Below are 20454 nucleotides of genomic sequence, written 5' to 3'. Positions count from 1 at the left end.
AACCAGTATCTTACCCATAGCAGCCGACGCTAGCTGCAGTTAGGTTAACTAGAATGAAATGTCTCTAAGGTACTCCTTAAAACACAAGCTGTTACGTTCCTTTTCTTCCTGCTCTGGTGAAGGATGAGGGAGTTGCTTGTTTGGCACATGGGGTTTTTTGCCTCTTACTTCCTCAGAATTGGAAACGCACATAGTAATAAAGGTCAAATGAAAGCACAATAACAGAAATACCTCCGGATATCCTAAGCTGGCAGCCTGACACCAGTGGAAAACAATCTGCTCCACTTCAATGAAGATAAAGCTTTTATCCAGTGTCTTTGAAACAACCACATATATCTTTATAATCTTTTCTTTTAACCATTTCAAAATAAGCATGAATTTGACAAAAACTGATGGATTTCAGGGGAAACAGAGATTACAGAGAATCATGGGGTTTGATGAAGACTGGCTACCTTAAGAGTGACTTTCATAAGGAGTTATCCACACATAAAAGAACTGTATTTCTCTTTACATTTATTTGTGCCAGACATTAGCTTCCCAACATTATATATAATACAGAAACTTTAGAACTTACTTATTTCTCTTAGTTTTGATGCTAAGATCATCAGTTTCATCCCCTGGGCAAGAGCTAACACATTTGTCTGCTAAAAGGAAATAAATAGTTATTAGATTTGAACTAGATAAATGGGAATACAGATTCCTCAAATTAACCTTTCATTCCCTGCCTTTGGCTGCTGCTCAGATATTTGCTATTCTTCCCTCTCCACAGAGCGCTTTAAAAATAACACATCTTTCATCAGATCCTCACAATTGCCTTCACCCAAATGAAAGTGATAGCAATAAACCCGACCATTTCCATTCTGAAAAGCTCCTCATTTTTCATTTGTGACATGACTGGTTTAAATCTTGTTATGGTTTCACCTGATCCTCCCTCCTCCCTTCCCTTACAAATGCAACTACAAAGGCATTTCTGCACGGTTATGTCAGTACTGGCAACCAAGGATTCAACAGCAGCACCTCGCACCAGAACTTCCCTCCTCAGCCCATTCCTTTCTTATATAAGCAAATATAATGCTATTTTTCTGGGATTCCACCCCCAGTGCATCAAGATCATGGGGATACCAACAACCTCCATGCTCCTTATGCCACAGGTAACTCCAAGGTAATGTTACGCTCCTGGCTTGGTCTGGACAACCATCCTTGGAGGACTCTGGGGTTGCACTGTCACATAACGAATGTGAAGCATATGGGACAGATATGTATTTCTGGAAATCCTTTTTCTTCAGGTACACAAACTGCAGTTTTCATCACAAATCAAAGAGAACATCAGGAGCCACATCCACTCAGTGCTCAGCTTGTGCTGGGGACTCCAGTAGTTCACCATGAGAAACATAATAATCAAGGTGTGTGTACGTGGTTAGCTTGGGCATATCAGAAACACCAAACGCCAGCCTCTCTGTATTACCGTGGTAATGAAAACATGGCTTGCTATGGAGGAAATGATGAAAAAATAGATCAAAAATAAAGCTAAAATTGAACTAAGGTTATGGAGTTTAAAGGTTTGAATAACTCGGTATGGTGAGATCTGATCTCACTGAAATCAGATGAAACTCCAAGCCATTTCCTACAAAATGGGTCTAATATCTGCATCATTGAAGATAATAGAAAATTGGCCATTTATTTCAAGTTTCAATTTAAGAATCCTGTTCTCAGCTCATTTTGCTTCCCTATTTTAGTAAATGACACGTTTATTAGTGCGCTCCCAGCAAATGTTACCTTTTCATATTAAGTGTTTGAAGAACGCGAACACTAAATCACTGCAAAAGGAACAACAAAAACCAAATGGCAGCTGCAATGCTGCAGTGAGGGAAGACCAGGAACAGAGAGCACATAAGGAGGAAATACAAAAGGACAATGTATAAACTAGAACATAAAATGTTCATACAGAGAGATGAACGGCATTCCAAACCACGGAGAGCTTGATCTCAACATTCCTGACAACACATGAGCATTATGGATACAAAAATGAATTTGATATCATTTTAAATAAACACAAGTTCATGGGAGCTGTTACCTCTACTTGGAAATTGTGCTTTGGGACACCTGATCAAAACCACAGAGAAATAGGAAAAACAGCCTGCAATGGAGTGTAATTCAACAGAGATGCTTATAGCAGGGGATGAACAACCTGGGGAGGCAGCAGTGGTCTGAACGTTAAGGAATTCTGGAGGTAAAAATACAATGAGTCGTATTTTGGAGGTAAAAATATGACATATCTGAAGGTAAAAATATGACAGAGTACTTAATGGTGTCTTCCAAGAGAGCTGAAGGTGACTGGGCAAGCACAGTCCCGCTCCTACCAAATTTCACAACTGATAAAGAAGAGGAGAAGCCATTTGTCACACCACAGCCAGAGCTGGCTCGAGGACATATGCGTGGACATTACAAACACTGATGGGATGTTCTTTTACTAAAGCAAGTGGTGAGAAGTCTGGCCAGGGCAGTGAGTCTTTCCCATTCAGCGTTTCAACAGGACAAGAGCAAACTCACTGGCGATGACAAACAATTACATGGGGCTCTACAGGTACTTGAAGAATACAAATCTGAAGTCAAATTAGATCAGAATCTTTCACAGACTTCTGAAAAGGATACAGAATTTCTAGATTTTACTGTGTAAATTAGGTCAACTGCATTTATACAACCAAATCTTAGCCACCATCTAGCCTTCAGACAAAAGAACTCTGATACAAAGGGGGCTGCAGGAAACCTGGAGAGAGGCTTGGGACAAGGGCCTGTAGGGACAGGCCAAGGGGAATGGCTTTAACCTGCCCGAGGGGAGACTGAGCTGAGCTCTTAGGCAGAAGCTCTTCCCTGTGAGGGTGCTGAGGCGCTGGCACAGGGTGCCCAGAGAAGCTGTGGCTGCCCCATCCCTGGCAGTGCTCAAGGCCAGGTTGGACACAGGGGCTTGGAGCAAGCTGCTCTAGTGGAAGGGGTCCCTGCCCGTGGCAGGGGTTGGAGCTGGAGGAGCTTTAAGGTCCCTTCCAGCACAAACCAGGCTGGGATCCTGTGATTTCAGATTTTGCTTCCATCTGCTGGCTCCTGACACACGTCAGGTTCTCCCAGAGAGCAATGACAGCCTCCCAAGTCCTTCTCACTTTCCCTGCATGACTGACTGCTGTGGTTATACTGCCTTGGATAAATGGAACGAGATTAGAATCAGCATCATCACTTCAAATTTCAGTGCAAAGGGAAGCTCAGTAAAACATGACAAACGCTATCTATACTTTCACTCAGGAACCTACTGATTCACTTTGTACTGCTGGACCTCTGCTAAGATTATAAACTGACTTTGAAAGGGAAGAGAGGCAGCCAAGCACAAAATCTAATAATTGATTTAAAGCTTTGAGGAAGAATATTACCTGGCAGCAATCTTTCCATGAAATCACTGCCCCAATCTGACGGTCTATCAAGTTTAGAGCTTCTTAATGAAATCATTCAGCTAATCCCAGCCAAGTCATGAATTCCAGCTCAATCTCCAGAACAAAGAGGGAACACCAGCATTTACCAGGTGAGTTGAAACATTATCAAGCCACTGGCCAGATGCAAAGATGTGATCAGCAGTGCTGTAGAGTATGTATTGCACATAAGCTTGGGAGCTTACCTATATGTAGGAGCCATGCTTTATACATATGTTTGAATGCTAGAGGGTCCTAAGTATCTGTGGGAACAGACTAAACTAAATCATAACTGGTTTTGAACAGGGATCATACCAACTATGAATTAACTAGCCATTATCTGAGGCCAGAATGTCCGTTTTCTTTTAATTAGCTGAATAAATAACTTCCTCAGCCTGAACATCCAGAGAAACCATTTGAGCAGAGGAAGGAATAGGAATAGATAAGAATGGGGTTTTTCCATTGTAGTAAGACAAATATTTCAAAGAATCTTTGAGGGCAAACAGGGATATTATGGTCAGTCTGTCACCCCGGTGACGTCCCCATGGAGGAGCCGGGGATGCCAGCTGAGAGATGGCCTGATGGGAACAGATCAGTAATGAGTATATAACATACACCTCAACACCTTACACATCTCCCTAAGAACTAATACTTGGTGGAGGTGGAGGAATTGATAAATAGTAATTTTGCATTTATGCTCAAATTACAAGTGCGCTTGTTCTTTCAGCAGGGGGATGCACAACCTCCAGCATCCCATGAAGAACTACTCTGCCAACTTCTTTCCATGCCTGTGATTTAAGACTTCCAATTAAAACTCAGCAGCACCAACTAAACTAAATAAGTTTGGCAACCATTTTTGGAAGCACACAGCTCATGTGTTATTTATTTACTCCAGATTCCGAGCTAAGAGAAATAGTGACAAGTAATTCCTTTCACCTCAGCAGCTCATATATACTAATTATAACCTGACTCTCTCAAATACCGAGCAACCACAATTCCCAGCTATATCAAGGAAGATTAAGACTATTAGCAATGATGATAACCATGGTCACAAAGCAACTGGTGCATGAATCAGATCTGCGTGGTATATATAGGTAATAAACAGAAAGGATGGAACACACAGTAAAAAATAGACTTTGAAGCAGCACATATCAACAACAACTTTAGACTCTTCTCTTTAATTACAGACCATGAACAATGACCCTCAGTTTTGTCCTTGGCCATCATTCCCTGTGGTCAGCAATTATTTGGTCTTTCAGTATAACCTGTACCAGCAAACGTGTGCTATATTTTTCTCCTGAAGAATGAACTTCAGACTTTGGAATTATTAGATATACAGCTGAAGTTCTTCACGCCACAGACATAAATGATACATAAAAGAGCACCTGACGATTGAAATTTATATTGAAAAACGTTATGACATTATATGGGGATAAAGACTAACAGAAAACCACTCTTTGCAGCTTTTTTTATCAGCACACTTCTGCTAACACAGGTAACATAAATCCTGATTATCATTCACTTTTATCTACCTGCAGGCAGGTCACGCTAACTGGCAGGTGTGCCTGTGGATCAAAGCATGTGGTCTAGATGCAGCTGGATGTCCTGCCAGTAAGAGCAGGTCTTACTGGCACTGCTCCTACATGAAAGCCAACATAAGGCATCAGGAAACAAAATGATCACTGACACCCCATCCCTGGCAGTGTTCAAAGCCAGGTTGGACACAGGGGCTTGGAGCAAGCTGCTCTAGTGGAAGGGGTCCCTGCCCGTGGCAGGGGTTGGAGCTGGAGGAGCTTTAAGGTCTCTTCCAACCCAAACCAGTCTGGGATTCTACGGCACGGAGCAGTGACCAGTACCACAAGAGTCCACAAAAACTGGTGAAACATAATCTTTGGAGAGCAATGTGGTGGAACAAACATGGAGACACTACTGGACGGGCTGGCATGCGGGGCTGCTCCTGGACCGCTCACCGGCACGGACAAAGTCTGGCCTGAACATCTCTGGTACAGAGAGCAGGGAAAAAGATGGAGTATGGGATGGGAGAGGCAAGCTGGGAAAACTGCCTCCATGAACTGGTCATGATGGGAATGACTGGATAGCAAATACCCTGATCACCGACCAGCCAAACAGTGTATTTCAACTGTGTTTTGAAGCACTCAGCACACAGCCCTGCAGGTCAGCATGCTGTTCTTCAGCACAACTAAGTAACAGGAATTCAGCATTTAGAAGGTGACTGCAGGGTCATGTTTAGATGCAAGCACCCACGTTTCCACCAGACCTTTGAACACTCATCAAAGATTTACTGCAGGGATTTTCCTCCCCCCCCCCCCCCCCCCACTTTGGTTGGATAATCATTAGCTATGGAGCATCTCCCTCTGTATAACAGCTGAATAATGCACTGGTAATGCATTCCTAATGTACATCTTGGAAATAAGTGTAATAAAACATAAAGACAGCGTCTTCCGAGATGTATTTTCTACATCAAAGATTGATTCAGTATAAGAAGGCACCTGGTTCTTCATTGCCAATAATGAGAATACTCTATCCCCAAGCTCAGCAGTGCTGTGAAAATAAGGATTTTGCAATAAACATCAATTTTAACGCAATACTTGAGATGAAATCCCCAAAGGAAACCCACTCTAATTACAGTTATCAAACTTTCTCTGAGCCTATTTAGTGACCATGCTTCATTCCATATTTGAGTTTAAATAGAGGCAAATAATCACAGGGCTTTAGTTACTTGCTGCAGCTTCCAGCTTGCGCTTGTGAGGAGGATCCTCGATGATCCGGTTTATGTCGCCGCGGTGCTTCAGGTCCACCGGCTTCTCCCAGACTGACAGCTGCATTGTAGGGTTGAAGAAGAAGACCCGGTCATCTCCAGTCCAGACTACACACCTATTCCAAGTGATAGACTATGCTTAGATAACGTCAGGTACACCCACGAACAAGCAGTTAACCCACAGCTGATTTATTGCACCCCTGTTTGCAGCCTGTGGGTTGAGGCTCCTCTTGGATTGACAGCCTGCTCCACACCAGCCCACACCAGTCACCTCAGGTAGGATAAAATGTCACAGAAATGGTCTGAACACCCCCAGAAAAGCAGTGGGGGGAATATTCTATCACAGATGGGAAAAAGAACCAGGCAGGGAGGAGCGCTGTGGTGCCCACAGCAAGGGAAGCCACAGGAAAACACATTGCATGTTCTAAAGACACAGCTGAGAGCAGCAGGTAGCAGAACCCTCAGCACTGGGGCTGGGTGCCCATCACTTCAGCGGCCTTGATGACCACAGGTTGGTGCTTTGCCTACTACTAGCAGGGAGGAGGTGCAACCACAGCATCCCCATGGCAACCCAACAGCATCCCCATAGCATCCCATGGCATCTCAACGGCATCCCTGCTGGCTCCCACCATGGCCTGCTCTGGGCAGGTACCACCAGGCACTGTAGAAATCTGCCACAAAGGTTTAGGTTGGGTTTTATGGGCTCTTTCAAGTATGAAAAACACGCCCAAGTGCTGCTGAGCAAGCTGCAGCTCCCTGGCTCAGTCAGTTTGAATATGCACAGCAGCAGTTCAACTTCTTGTCCTGGCATTAATTTTAGATCAGGTAAAACAACATGAAAATAAGCACCACACCATCCTTAATAGACATTCAAACCCCCCAAGTTGCACTTCACTAAATCTGTATACTAAATATACTAAATCTATATGTAAATAAACAACCAGAATATCAATCTCAAACCCACATGCTCTGAATCATAATGAAAACTAACAAACATCATCTACACACTTTGACTTCCTCATGCACACAAATACTTCTACTAGGAAAATGCTGGTCTCTGAAGCAGAAACACATGGAAGGAAAAAATCTTATCATTAGAAGATGCTTTACTGTGATTAAAATCAGGAACAAAACTGGTTAACAAAGAGACTGGTCTGGGTAAAAGACTGCAAACATGAAAATGCTCCATCACTGTGGAGTGCTATAAGATAACCCAAGGTACTGTGTACCATGGTAAGACATCACCACTGATCTTGCCCAGACATGTAATGAAAGATGCACAACCCCTGTAAGAAGCCACGGAGGAAGCTTCAAGGTGATGGCAACAACTTGGTATAAGTGTGTTCCTGAGCCTGAAAATCCCTGTCATCATGTTCAGTGAAGTTAAATGATCTCCCAGGAAACAGGAGCACAGAACTGGCTGTACAAACCCAGCTGTGGACTTTAGGCACATCCCATGGAGGTTCTGGCACCCCGGATGCAGTAACAGGGATGTGACAAATATTTGAATAACTTTATTTTGATGCCTAACTGTTTTGGATCACAAACAGCCCCACAAGACATCCTCTGTTAGGGTTCTGGTGGAAGGGACCTTAAAGATCAACCTGCTTCAGCCCCTGCAGGGACCCCTTCCACTAGAGCAGCTTGCTCCAAGCCCCTGTGTCCAGCCTGGCCTTGAACACCGCCAGGGATGGGGTATGGTAACACATTTTCTGTCTCTAGGGGCACGCTGCTGAGCACAGTGCTCCCCTGGCCTCACACACACACATTGATGGTGCTCCCTGACCTCCGAGTATCACCATGTCCCATGTGCCACCACTGCAGGTTAGAAACTCTGGGGTCCTTTGCTGACACCTCTTCCCTTTCTATGACTAACATAATTTGACATTTAGTTTAAGATTAAAGTCCCTTTCCCCCTGTAACACATCACTTCTACCCCTTTGGTATAAAATGGTTTCAGTTATCCAAAGGGGTAAATGGTATTTTGCTTCAGTCACAGAGCATAAGCTGGAAATGGAGATATTGTTATGATCATGTTCCCCTTTAGTAAACTGTATTTACAAATGAGTAAGGGCACAAGATAATGATGTTAGTGGGGTTTTGATTCCATCAGGTGAGTAAGGTTTGCTGAGACGCCTGAAAACTTTTCTGCCATTAAAAATTACGGTCTAGCTTCTTCTCGCAGGAGTTGTCACCTCAACCAATGGTCCTTACACACTAAACAGTCCTCTGGAAACCGAGAAATCCTGGGTTTCTCCTTAAGAGACTGAAATATCACAAGCTTAGATCTGAGAGGAGTGCACTTGAGTGGAGGTCCTGGATTCCCATCCCACACCGAGCAGATGCTGCTGTAGGAGGGGGTGCCGTTAGATCCCACTGTGAGTACCATCAGCTACTGCTCTTCCCTGTAAGAAAGGAGGAACCATAACCTACTTATGACACTGCTGGACTCAAGCAGCTCCTCTGCACTACACTGCAGAGCAGCAATTGTCAAGAAGAGAAACGACTGATGTAAATAATGTATTTACGATGCTGAGACGAAGTAGGATGTTGGACTGTGCTTACAATAGCAGTCTGTAAAATGGCACAATATGATAATAACAAATAATGGATGATACACACATAGAGTGCCAAAGATCCCACAGACAGGCCAAGGGCAATGGCTTGAACCTGCCCGAGGGGAGACTGAGATGAGCTCTTAGGCAGAAGCTCTTCCCTGTGAGGGTGCTGAGGCGCTGGCACAGGGTGCCCAGAGAAGCTGTGGCTGCCCCATCCCTGGCAGTGTTCAAGGCCAGGTTGGACACAGGGGCTTGGAGCAAGCTGCTCTAGTGGAAGGGGTCCCTGCCCGTGGCAGGGGTTGGAGCTGGGTGAGCTTTGAGGTCCCTTTAGCACAAACCAGGCTGGGATTCTAGACCAGCCACAAAGTATAACTCATTACTATGAGATGTAGTTACCCAGTATGTAGTTACCTGAATGGGAACATGGTCAGGAACCGGGATCATGAGATTAATTAGAAGCTCTAGTAGAAGCTTGGACAGGACCCCAGCATTGCTACTTAACACCCAGGGCAGTGTGTCTTCCCCATGTAACAGAGCACTAATGCATTTCTGGCAACGGAAACAGCACTGCTGAATGGCTTTTAGCAATTGCTTACCATGGTGATCCCGGCACTGGAGTGGATGCCACGGGCCTGTTGCCACTGGATGAGCTGTCATCTTCATTTACTAGTTTAAATGAATGCTCCTGGAAAGACAGATAGAGATTAGTCAGCAAATGAAGCCGATGCAGAAGGCTGCCACTGCTACACAAATCACTCCCTTTAACTTGAAGTGGTTCAACCTCATGGCCATTATTGCACAAGGGGCTTTATGAACAACCAGCTACCTTGGGAACAGACCAGAAACGGGGAATCACAAAACATCGCCTGACTTAAAGCAATAGAAATGAAAAACCAGCAGACACGCTTTTATCCACGCCAACAGCTCACAGGGGAGAGCGGATATGATTGCATACTGCAGCCCGAGATGCAGGAATCCCCCCGTGACAGGGCCAGGCTGTTTGGATGGAGCAACAGGCAATGCAGGAGGTTGCATGGTGCAACCAGCAAGTACAGGTGCTGTTTTACCTGCTGAAGAACAGCAATTTATTGTAAAAGCTTATGGAAATGAACTGCAAGGGGAGGTCTGGGAGGAAGGCAGTGCTGTGGCTCAGTGCAGTATCAAAATACAAAGATCATAGAACAGGATCCCAACCTGGTTTGGGTTGGAAGGGACCTTAAATCTCCTCCAGCTCCAACCCCTGCCACGGGCAGGGACCCCTTCCACTAGAGCAGCTTGCTCCAAGCCCCTGTGTCCAACCTGGCCTTGAGCACTGCCAGGGATGGGGCAGCCACAGCTTCTCTGGGCACCCTGTGCCAGCGCCTCAGAACCCTCACAGGGAAGAGCTTCTGCCTAAGAGCTCATCTCAGTCTCCCCTCGGGCAGGTTAAAGCCATTCCCCTTGGCCTGTCCCTACAGGCCCTTGTCCAAAGCCCCTCTCCAGGTTTCTTGTAGGCCCCCTTTAATGAAGAGGTTTTATTCAAGGACCATGTAATTACCTGTAAAGGAGGCTATGGAAGTGCACAGCAATTCAAATCAGTAACATGAAAAGGGGGGCAGGAATAAATTCTTTCTTGCCCCTGGGGCTGATACTGCAATAAGCAGCACAACACCCACCGAGGGGATGATCCTGCCCCGAGCAGGGGCTGAGCCACCTCCACAGGTCGCTGCCACTGCAGTGAGACAGCAAATCACAGACACTGTGATTCGATCACAGCTTCTCAGCACATGAATTGCTTCGTGGGCTGTGTCACAGCTCCACATATGCACACACTCCCCCCCCCCAACCCCTAGACTCACTTCTCCTCCAGTATGGGGAGGAAACCCAGCTGTCAGTATCAAACCCAGCTGTGAGCATCCCTCCTCCGATACCCTGACACTACAGTGACAGAGCTCCTATAAACCAAGATAAATTAGATAGATAGCTCTTCAAAATCGACCCTAGGAAACCATCCTGTATCAGCAGCACAGCCTCAGCCAGAGGACGCTGCCTTATCCTGACTTGGATTTGTGCAGTTCCATAGCTTAAAGAGGTTTACAGAGGCCCCCCAACCCTGCAGACCTTTTCACCAGCGCTGTGCCCAGGGGTGCTCTTCCTCTCCGTGTGCAGAATCAAGGCGGGTGGGCAGGAGGATCGACTCGATTCTTTGCCATTATCTGTGAGGGAAAAGGATTTCTGTTTAATGGGCAACACATTACTCCCAATGAGCCACAGCTGGTGAATTAAACCCAGCCCCTCCCTGTTGCCTTCCCCTCTTCCTCCTCACTCACTTAGAATCATAGAATAGTTAGGGTTGGAAAGGACCTTAAGATCATCAAGTTCCAACCCCCCTGCCATGACTTATTGACACACATACGTGTGTGTAACGCATGTGTGCTGAGGACCATATTGCCTGTCTAAATACCATCCTGTGTTTTAATGGGACACATTCATACTCTTCAGAGTGAGCGGTTTATTGCTCTGAGATTTTCATCCTGCTTTCCCTGACCCAGGAACAAAGCAGAACCCTGTTGCAGGGTTTCTATAGGACTGCATGTTACATAGCAGATTCACACATCAAAATACTATTCACTTCATTTCAAAATCAGACTACAGCATAGGCGACATGTAACAGGGGCTATACTGAGAGAAAGGTGGAGCCTGAGCCATTTGCTTCACCATGGAATATATCATAATGATAAATATTTAAACAAATGTCGTTTTTCGCAGATGAGCACTTAATTTTTACGGGCAGTGAAAAAGAAGCTTTACAAATCATAGCAATTAATTTCCACATTAAAGGAGCGAGGCATAGGGAGCTGCTAATACATATCAAAAGGGTCTCTAAATTTATCTTTCTTCCCTCGACATCTGGTAATCGGGAATCAAAGTGATGTGGGGTCCATGGGTCTTTGAACGTGGTACTGTCACACTGGCTTCAGCCAGGCCCCGAGCACCCACCTCCACGGAGCAGGAGAGCCAAGGACCAAGGATGCTTCCTGCATGCACTGCTCGGAGCAACCTGGAGCCACAATTAGGGAACCTCGCTTCAATTAAACTGTGCTAATACATTCTCCATCGCTAACGCACAGCAGAAGGAAGACAGAGTGCAGTTTCTGGGCTATGTCACGGAGGTATTTCGTTATCTCGCCCTGTGTTTTCCTGTCATTCCAACTGCTCTTGCCCAGGGACACCCTTGGTGGCTTGTTCTCCACTCCCACTGTGTGCAACGAGCCAGCCCTCAGCATGGCTGGTGAACGGGTCCTGTACAGCCACCTCCTTTCCGACGAGGGCTTTGAACCGAAATACATGTGTAGGGGATTAAAGGAACCTTTTCAGATGCCCCTCCACAGCAAAGGTTCCTTTGCACCTCATTGATTTTGTAGCAGTTTAAAGCCCAAGGTTGGGATCCCTTTGCAGGCGCACATCTGGTGCCAGGCACGTTCTGCTTGCGCACATTTGGCACAGGCACCATGGCTGTCCACGTGCTAGGAGCCTTTCAGGGCAACGCTGCTGAGTGGCATGGTATGCCTCAGCATTTCCTGCTCCTGGCTCCTGCTCTTGTCATGGAACAATCCCTGGAGCAACAGGTCTGGGAGGCCTGTCAGCTGCTGCTGAAAGAAACACAGACAAAAGCTGCTTGGATTCTGTCACTCAGACACGGAGCAGCAGCACTTGGGAAAGGATGCCTAACAAAGCTGGGATTTTAGTTTTGATTTGCAGGGAAATCCCACCAACCCCCCCACACACACACACACTTCTTTCTCCTTCTATTTCACAAGGACAAAAAAAAAGCTTTTTCTTATTATTAGAATTTTCCTTCCTTTGTAGTCTTCATTATCACATTGGTTTAAGAAGGAGACACGATGCTTCATTCATGTAGATGCACGCACACACACATGGATGAGGAACACGACAACTCACTGCCTGGCTTTGGAAGCGTTAATGCAAACACAGAGCTGTCAGTTGGCAGACTTAAACAAACCTTTGCACATGTGAAATTCAGCAGAGGGCTTCCCCGCAGCTGATGCTGAGGAAATGAAATAGGAGAGAGAACCTAAAGCAGCCTTGGCACAGCGCTGGGAGCTCCAGCTTGGTGCAAAGGAAGGTACCACATACGGGGTAAGTACTTTTATTACTGCTGCTCTTCCCCTGCCCTTTCATAAATGAAGATTGGGTTGAAGCATGGAGCGGGGACACGGCTCTCGCACACTGCAGCCATTCTCACTCCCCTTTGAACCTTACACATCTTCAGCATGGAAACACTGTGCTGCAAAGGCCAAAGTCAACCTCTTTTCCTTCCCCCTTTAGAAAGCCCCCTCACTGCATCCAAACTGGAAAGCAGAAGCCCCAGGCAGGAGCCTGGGTGCTGTAGGTTTTGCTTGAAATGCAGCACCCGCAGCACAGCACGTCAGTGAATTTCTGCAGCACGCAGTGCATTAGGCATTCGCATGTGCAATATACCTCCACAACATTCTGGACAGTCAGCACATAGGAAATAAGATGGAAATAAAAGACCCATAAAATAACAGAGAGTCCTGAAAGTCACTGTGCACGTCAGGAGTCGTTTATCTTTATATCCATGGTTGAACATTGCGGCTGGTTTCCATGTCATGTAAAGAAAAAATAACTTGACCTTGTATTCTGCCCTCGAGCTCAGAGGCACTTGGTGCCCATGGAGCAGGGAACACATGCCAGGGCAGGAGCACACCTCAGCTCAGGCTCACTTTGCTATGGAGGGACACCAAGCTTCTGAAAAGCGAGGTGTCAGACCTGCAACTGCAAGAGGGGAGGCAGAGAGCCCGTGCTGCTGAGCCACAGCCCCACTCTGCTTCCAGAGGAGGGCATGAAGCAGAACACTGGCAGAACTTCCTTAGATCGCAGAATCCCAGCCTGGTTTGGGTTGGAAGGGATCTTAAAGCTCCTCCAGCTCCAACCCCTGCCCCGGGCAGGGACCCCTTCCACTAGAGCAGCTTGCTCCAAGCCCCTGTGTCCAACCTGGCCTTGAACACTGCCAGGGATGGGGCAGCCACAGCTTCTCTGGGCACCCTGTGCCAGCGCCTCAGCACCCTCACAGGGAAGAGCTTCTGCCTAAGAGCTCATCTCAGTCTCCCCTCTGGCAGGTTCAAGCCATTCCCCTTGGCCTGTCCCTACATCCCTTGTCCCAAGCCCCTCTCCAGCTTTCCTGCAGCCCCTTCAGGCACTGGAGCTGCTCTCAGGTCTCCCCTTCAGGAGCCTTCTCTTCTCCAGGCTGCCCCAGCCCAGCTCTCTCAGCCTGGCTCCAGAGCAGAGCTGCTCCAGCCCTCGCAGCATCCCCATACTCCCCCCCACCCCAGATCCTTAGAGACTTCTCTGAACACACCAGGAACAGCCAGCCAGCAAGAGGTGTTTACCCTCCAGCAGCAACCAGTGCATGTCTTTGCTCAGGATCACTCTTTTCTCATTAATTAAACTCGTCCCGTGTCCCCCCCCCCCACCTTTAACTTCTGTACATATACAATCCCACAACCTGACAATTAAGCTACCCTGACACGTTTCCAACATAATCACACACCTTTTTTTGCCCCCAAACTCAGCAGTACAATTACTGATGATGTGCTCCTGCGCTCGCTATAACGCCGCTGAAGGATGCGCTGGAGATGGGAGGATAAAGATATCTGATTAAAGACACTACTCTGAGGATCCACAGCAGGTAGAGAGCCATGAATAATTCACAGTATGAAAAATAAAGGTGAAGTAGCAAAACTGTCTTGGGTATATCACAGAGGGTGTAGGCGTGTGATCATAAACATCTCATTAAAAGCAGAATTAGGGAGAGGAAAGAGGGAAGATTGATTCATGCCACAAGAAGCTACGGACAAGAGATTAAACCAAATACTTCGCAAAAGTATTTGGAAGCCAAACCTCCATTAGTTTAAAATTTTGATTCTAAACGTTTCCATTGATTGGATTTTACATAAAGTGCACACATAGATGACTATAGAATCTTAGAATGGTTTGGGTTGAAGGGACCTCAAAGCTCCTCCAGCTCCAACCCCTGCCACGGGCAGGGACCCCTTCCACTAGAGCAGCTTGCTCCAAGCCCCTGTGTCCAGCCTGGCCTTGAGCACTGCCAGGGATGGGGCAGCCACAGCTTCAAGTGCACATTTGCTTTTCTGTGGCACTTAGAGGCTGTGAAAGGTGTGAAAACACCTGTATGAGTGTCACATGCTGTCAATTATGACTCCTGCTTTGATTGTTGTTCCACTGGAGATAAGGACAGTCTGCAGCAACCTGGAGAAGAAGAGTGGGATCTCCTCCAAAACGCTAAAGCAAAGGCCATCGTGGTTGAGTGAAAGTACCACTGTTCTCTGACATGCATTCGGCAGCAAAGCAAAGGTGACAAAAGGAGAACAAAAAAAGATCTTTCGTATTTTTCAAGAGAAAGTTGGAAACAAAAATGTAATGTTTGTCTTATTTACATTACTTGTATGCATATAAAACCATACCAATTGCTCTTCCAAAGCGACGGCCTCCCAACAGCATGGGGCCACGTGGCTTAGGCAACTTATGGATCAAATGTCACACTGCCCTTGTCATTAGATGTCACCTAATCATCAAAAGGCTTTCTACAGACACATCCTTATTCAGCATGCCGGATAACAGCAGGAGCGTTTGTGTTTTCAAGACTGCCAGCAAGGAGTTTATAAAGTCTATTCCATGTGGAATACACGAGAAACCAGGATTTCAGTTCTCAACAAGCTGCAGAGCAGCCTGACCCTTGCATGCATCCATCCCTGCATTCCTTGAAGAGGTTCAGTATCTCCTCCATCTCACTGGCTTCTGACAAGCAGGCAAGTCAGTACAGCTCTTGGGGACTTTAAGGAGAAGTATGCAATTCTTGGAACACAATAACTATGGGCAATAAAGGAGGTAGGTGTTTACCAGAAGCAAACCAAACCAGACAAGAAACCTTAAGCTGAAGTGTGTCAGGAGATGTGCATGAGCGTTTCTGCAGTTTTAAGGTGTCTGTGTCTTAAAATTTCCAGCAATTTCTAGATAGAGCTGGAATACCCAGCAACATGATTCAGACAGGATCTCATTGAGCAGCAGCTGGACCCGCTTCAGAGGGACCCTCCAGCCCTCGCAGCATCTCCATGGCCTCCTCTGGCCTTGCTCCAACAGCTCCACGTCCCTCTTGTGCTGCTGCTCCAGAGCTGGACCAGGACTGCAGGGCTGATCAATGATGTTCCCAATTTCCTATCAAAATCTGATTTTGATTATGATTTGTAACGCACATATGTGAATCTGAACAAAGCCACAGGACTTCCTCCAGCCTTTGGGAACAGCACTGCCCCTTCTCTCACAATAGCACACACACATTTACATGACAGTAAATGAAGCAGCTTTATCACACAGTACAGCACAAAGCATCCTCCGAGGCTCCAGCCAACGAGCCTTCATGGAGCAACTATCCAAAAGATAACCACATTATCACTGTAATGCTTGTGAATACCACTGGCACGGGACATGAAAAGCCCAAGGACATTTCGGAAACTTGCCTTTTGTATCACCAAATGCAAAGCAACTGCCAGACTAAGCACACAGGATCCAAACCCCTCTGAACACACTCGTAATGAGCTAAAGCAAATGTCATAAAATTTGAGCTGATTTTTTAAGGTTCCCCCATTTCTATGCAGTATGGAAAGACGGTTTGGAAGTATGCAAATACACAACATATGCTTCAGTAATATAATCAGTGTCTAGAACCATAAACACACCTGCTAAGGCCTGATCCATCAAATTGGTTGCCATGAACGTCACCGTCGGTGCAGACAAAGCCGTTACACGGGTGACTTGCGCTGGCATCAAGGGACCCACGTGAGCATCCATTCTGGAGGCGGAACCTGCATTCAAACCACAAGGAAACATTTGGGTTTTTTCCAGTGAACAAAAATGCCTTTAAAAAGCTCCCTTTTTCCACAGATGCTCTTTTAACCTCCTGCTAACCATTTCTCCCTATGCCTGTCTGCACGGTAAAACAGGAGGGCTGTGTTACTTGAATTACTGGTCTACTCTGGCCACGATGTCCATCAGTTCACACGAAATAAGCATTGGTGGAAATCTTAAATTAATAAAACATGGCCTTAAGATAAGAACTTCAAGGATATATGAATGCCTTCAGAACAGGTTACAGCAAGATTAGTTTTCTTATTTAAGGTTAAGTAACAGACCTCCAGTTCTACTGTTAATTCACCACAAACTCTTTGTGTTCCACTCTACCCATTGAAAATCATTTTGCTGATAGTATAAACAAGCAGCTTTATCCCTGGGAATCACAGTCTGCTCAGACAATGCACAAAACAGAAAATCACTACATTCCTGCTATATGTCATTCCTGTTAAATCAGTAATCCGGGTCTGCTGCTAGAGCTGTGCAAATTAAACCAAGCTACTTAATCCTTGGGAATTTGTGGCTAGCAGCAAATTTGAGGTGAAACCTTGAGCATCAGCTTCCCATTAACTGCTCACGAAACCATGTCTCAGAACCTGAACGACCCATAGCACACATAATTTCATTTCAGATGGACATTCCAGTGCCCCATTAGCAGTCTTCATACGCTGTGTACAAGCCACCATCTGAAAACTGAGCTGGCAAGAGAGAGCTGGGCTTGCTCAGCCTGGAGAAGAGAAGGCTCCAGAGAGACCTTAGAGCAACTCTCAGTGCCTAAAGGGGCCACAGGAAACCTGGACCTGGGCTTTGGACCTGTACAAACACATACATAAAGCACAGATTTTCTTTACCCTTGACATGCACACGTATGCCCAGGCCTGATGCCCAGTCTGACTTGGTGAGTGGGAAACCTCCACAGACCGATGACAGTCTAGAACAAGTGAAACAGGCACCAAAGGATGCTCCTAGACAGTTAACAGTGACGAAGCAGGGAGAGAGAGGAGACAGCAACAGCAAAACCTCTGTGATGCACTGCCTGTCCCAACAAAGCAGCCCCATGCTGTTCTTCTGGTGGCCTCCTCCCTGGGACAGCAGAACCTCCTGCTGACAATGACCCTACAACAGCAGCAGCGTGGGCTGCCTGGGGGCATGGGGGAGGTGAGCTACAAGCAGCTGCTGGAAAACACCAGAAAAGGGAAAGAAAGATATGATTATTTCTCTTTTTTTTTCCCTGCCATCATCAGGATAAGAGAAATTCCTGCAAGACACGATCAGGAGCACGATAAAGAAAATACCCTGCAAAGTACTAAGCTTAATCCATACTTGCTTTGAAGAAAGAATGACAAATGAAGCATGTAGAGAAGAGGAACAGGTCGGTGTGATGTTTGTTGTGCTACCTGCAGCACAGTAACATCACGGGAGGCACTCGTAACTTGGCCATCTCTAACGAGGCAGTGAGCCATTCTCCTGCCCAAGCTGCTGTTCAGACCTCAGGCAATGACAGCTTCTTTTTAATGCTCCTGTCAAAGCCCCTGGCAAAACTATTATCTTTGATGAGCTCTCTGGATATAAAGAAACGCTGAGGAGCCATCAGTTCCTACACCAAAGTCTAAGGTGCCTCTAATTATATGGAGCAACCCACATGACAGCAGACTCACAACAGCGCCTCCAGCTTTATGGAGATGCCCAGCAGGATGCCCACATGAACAGACTGAAATGCTGATTTCCATATCCTTGGAGACCATGTCTTAAGCTAAGATTCCCATCTGTAACTTAGGTCATGTTACTACACAATTAATTCCATGAGTAATATTTCATAAAGCAAGTGTTGTTGAGTTTTCTTTGGCTTCTCAAATTAACTGGGGGTTGAAGCTAGATGACATTTAAGGTCCTTTCCAACCCAAACCATTCTGTGATTTTGTAAATTTGATGACAACAAAAAGGACACTTTCACCCTATTGCTTTCAGAGTCTGATTAAAATCAGTCTTGAGTGAGGTAAGTGCATGTGACTGCCTTGCATTACAATAATACCCTTGGAAAGGGCTACACAATGATTCTGAATATATCCAAAACGACCATCTTAATGATGGCAGTCATCACCTTAAAGATGGTCATCATCTTAAGGTATTAAAGATCATAAAGACAGCAACAAATCCAAACCATACAGGAGATGAGCACGACCAGGAATCTCCAGTTTGCCCTTTAATGCCCATGCTTCCAGATGTGAATCCCTGCCCCGGTCCCCTCCTGCTGCTGAAGCTCTCTGTGGCCACACAGCACCTGAAGAACATGTGGGACACACACGGACACTTGGAGGTTCACAGCCCGATGCTGAAGTTTATAGGGACACCAGGCTGCTGGAGGCTCACATTAAGGTGTGCACGTGGATTTTGGTACACAGGCAATTAGGGTCAATTCTCTACACCCAAAATTGGAACAATTTGCATAATGTGCTTAATTATGTCCCTCTAGTTGGACACATGAGATGAGTTCCGCTCATTTTGTTACCACAGTGCATTGCTCCATGTTCAAACGTGACTTGCTATTATACAATTTCAGCTGCTTCTTTATGCTGATTTATTATCACAAGCAGGAGCAACAAAATTATCAGTGCATCTTTTGGTGTGATGGAAGCAATTAGCTCACACCTTCTGTCCATACTGAAGCCAAGCATATACACACATATATATACACACATTATTTCATACCTGCAGATTGAGTTCAACTGCTCAGTTTAATTACATCTGATGCTCACCAAACAAGCTTGAATGATTTAAGGCAATCTTGACCTTTGAGGAATAAATATTTATGCTTTCTAGTTTTTCATGCTCATAAAGAGCATGGATGGATTTGGAATACAAATAGACTCTGTGAATTGAGTTTAATGTCATGATGCAGTACAAGCTTTCAGCCTGAATTGAACACAACCTGGGCTGGAATAACACCTAAAGGTGAACCATGAAGAACCTGGTACCCACCTATGGATGTTCTGTGCGGTTTATGATTGAGTTTGGGTAAATCTTATTGCAAACCAATGAATGCTGAAGATGGGAAGGAGGCAAGTGATGTTTTCTGTGAAGTTTCTGATGGCAGCCAAGGAGGCCTGACCAGCAAGTCATGCGTTTGGAGAACATCTGTCCCTGTTTAAGATCATTTCGGTGTGTTTTACCATCGCTTACAAACACAAGTGACCTTGGTCTCAACTGCAACCAGGACGGTACAAGGACAAAGGAGGATGAAAGCAGATGAGTGAAAGGTTCAGAAACCTGAAGATCCTTTTGCAAGTGATTCTCCGCTCTGATTTGCATAACTAATGAGCAGACACTGATTTGCATGTCTGATGAAGGGAACCTCAGGGGAGGGCTGGGTGCCTGAGGCTCCCTTCCCCTGCGCAGCAGCTCCATGTACCCACCTCCAGCTTGCTGGTCCCACAGCCACGCTGCTGAGCCCCACCTCAGGAATGGCTGAGCATCACCATGAGCAGGGCAGAAGGAGGGTGGCAGGGACAGCTCCAGCACTGGTATCACTTCCCAGCCCAGCAAAAAGCCTCCATGTGAGCAGCCTGGGACCAGGGCTGGCATCAACCCGGGGACGTTTTCCCTCTTCTCTGCTCCTAGGCAATGGCAACTCAGGGAGGCCAGCTCCTACAGCAGCTCTAGCCACAGTGGGAATGGTTACAGCCACACTGGCTGAAAATGGGAACAGTTATAA

At 46.1% G+C, this 20454-nt stretch overlaps 1 protein-coding gene across 1 annotated transcript in view; it reads right to left on the bottom strand.

Moving 5' to 3' along the window:
* The window catches only part of TCERG1L (transcription elongation regulator 1 like), a 78900-nt gene that overhangs the window by 14029 nt on the left and 44417 nt on the right, over positions 1 to 20454 (bottom strand). The window contains exons 5-9 of the mRNA XM_057408680.1: positions 16571 to 16696; positions 10893 to 10987; positions 9389 to 9477; positions 6196 to 6350; positions 575 to 644 (exon numbers count right to left, since the gene is read on the bottom strand). Of these exons, the coding sequence (XP_057264663.1) occupies positions 575 to 644; positions 6196 to 6350; positions 9389 to 9477; positions 10893 to 10987; positions 16571 to 16696 (535 nt within the window). The remainder of the gene's footprint in view (positions 1 to 574; positions 645 to 6195; positions 6351 to 9388; positions 9478 to 10892; positions 10988 to 16570; positions 16697 to 20454) is intronic.

The sequence above is a fragment of the Pezoporus wallicus genome, unplaced genomic scaffold, assembly GCF_028554395.1.
Source record: "Pezoporus wallicus isolate ANWC-B61680 ecotype Strahan unplaced genomic scaffold, APGP_CSIRO_Pwel_v1 contig_13954, whole genome shotgun sequence".
NCBI lineage: Eukaryota > Metazoa > Chordata > Aves > Psittaciformes > Psittacidae > Pezoporus > Pezoporus wallicus.
This window is presented reverse-complemented; position numbering and strand designations above follow the sequence as displayed.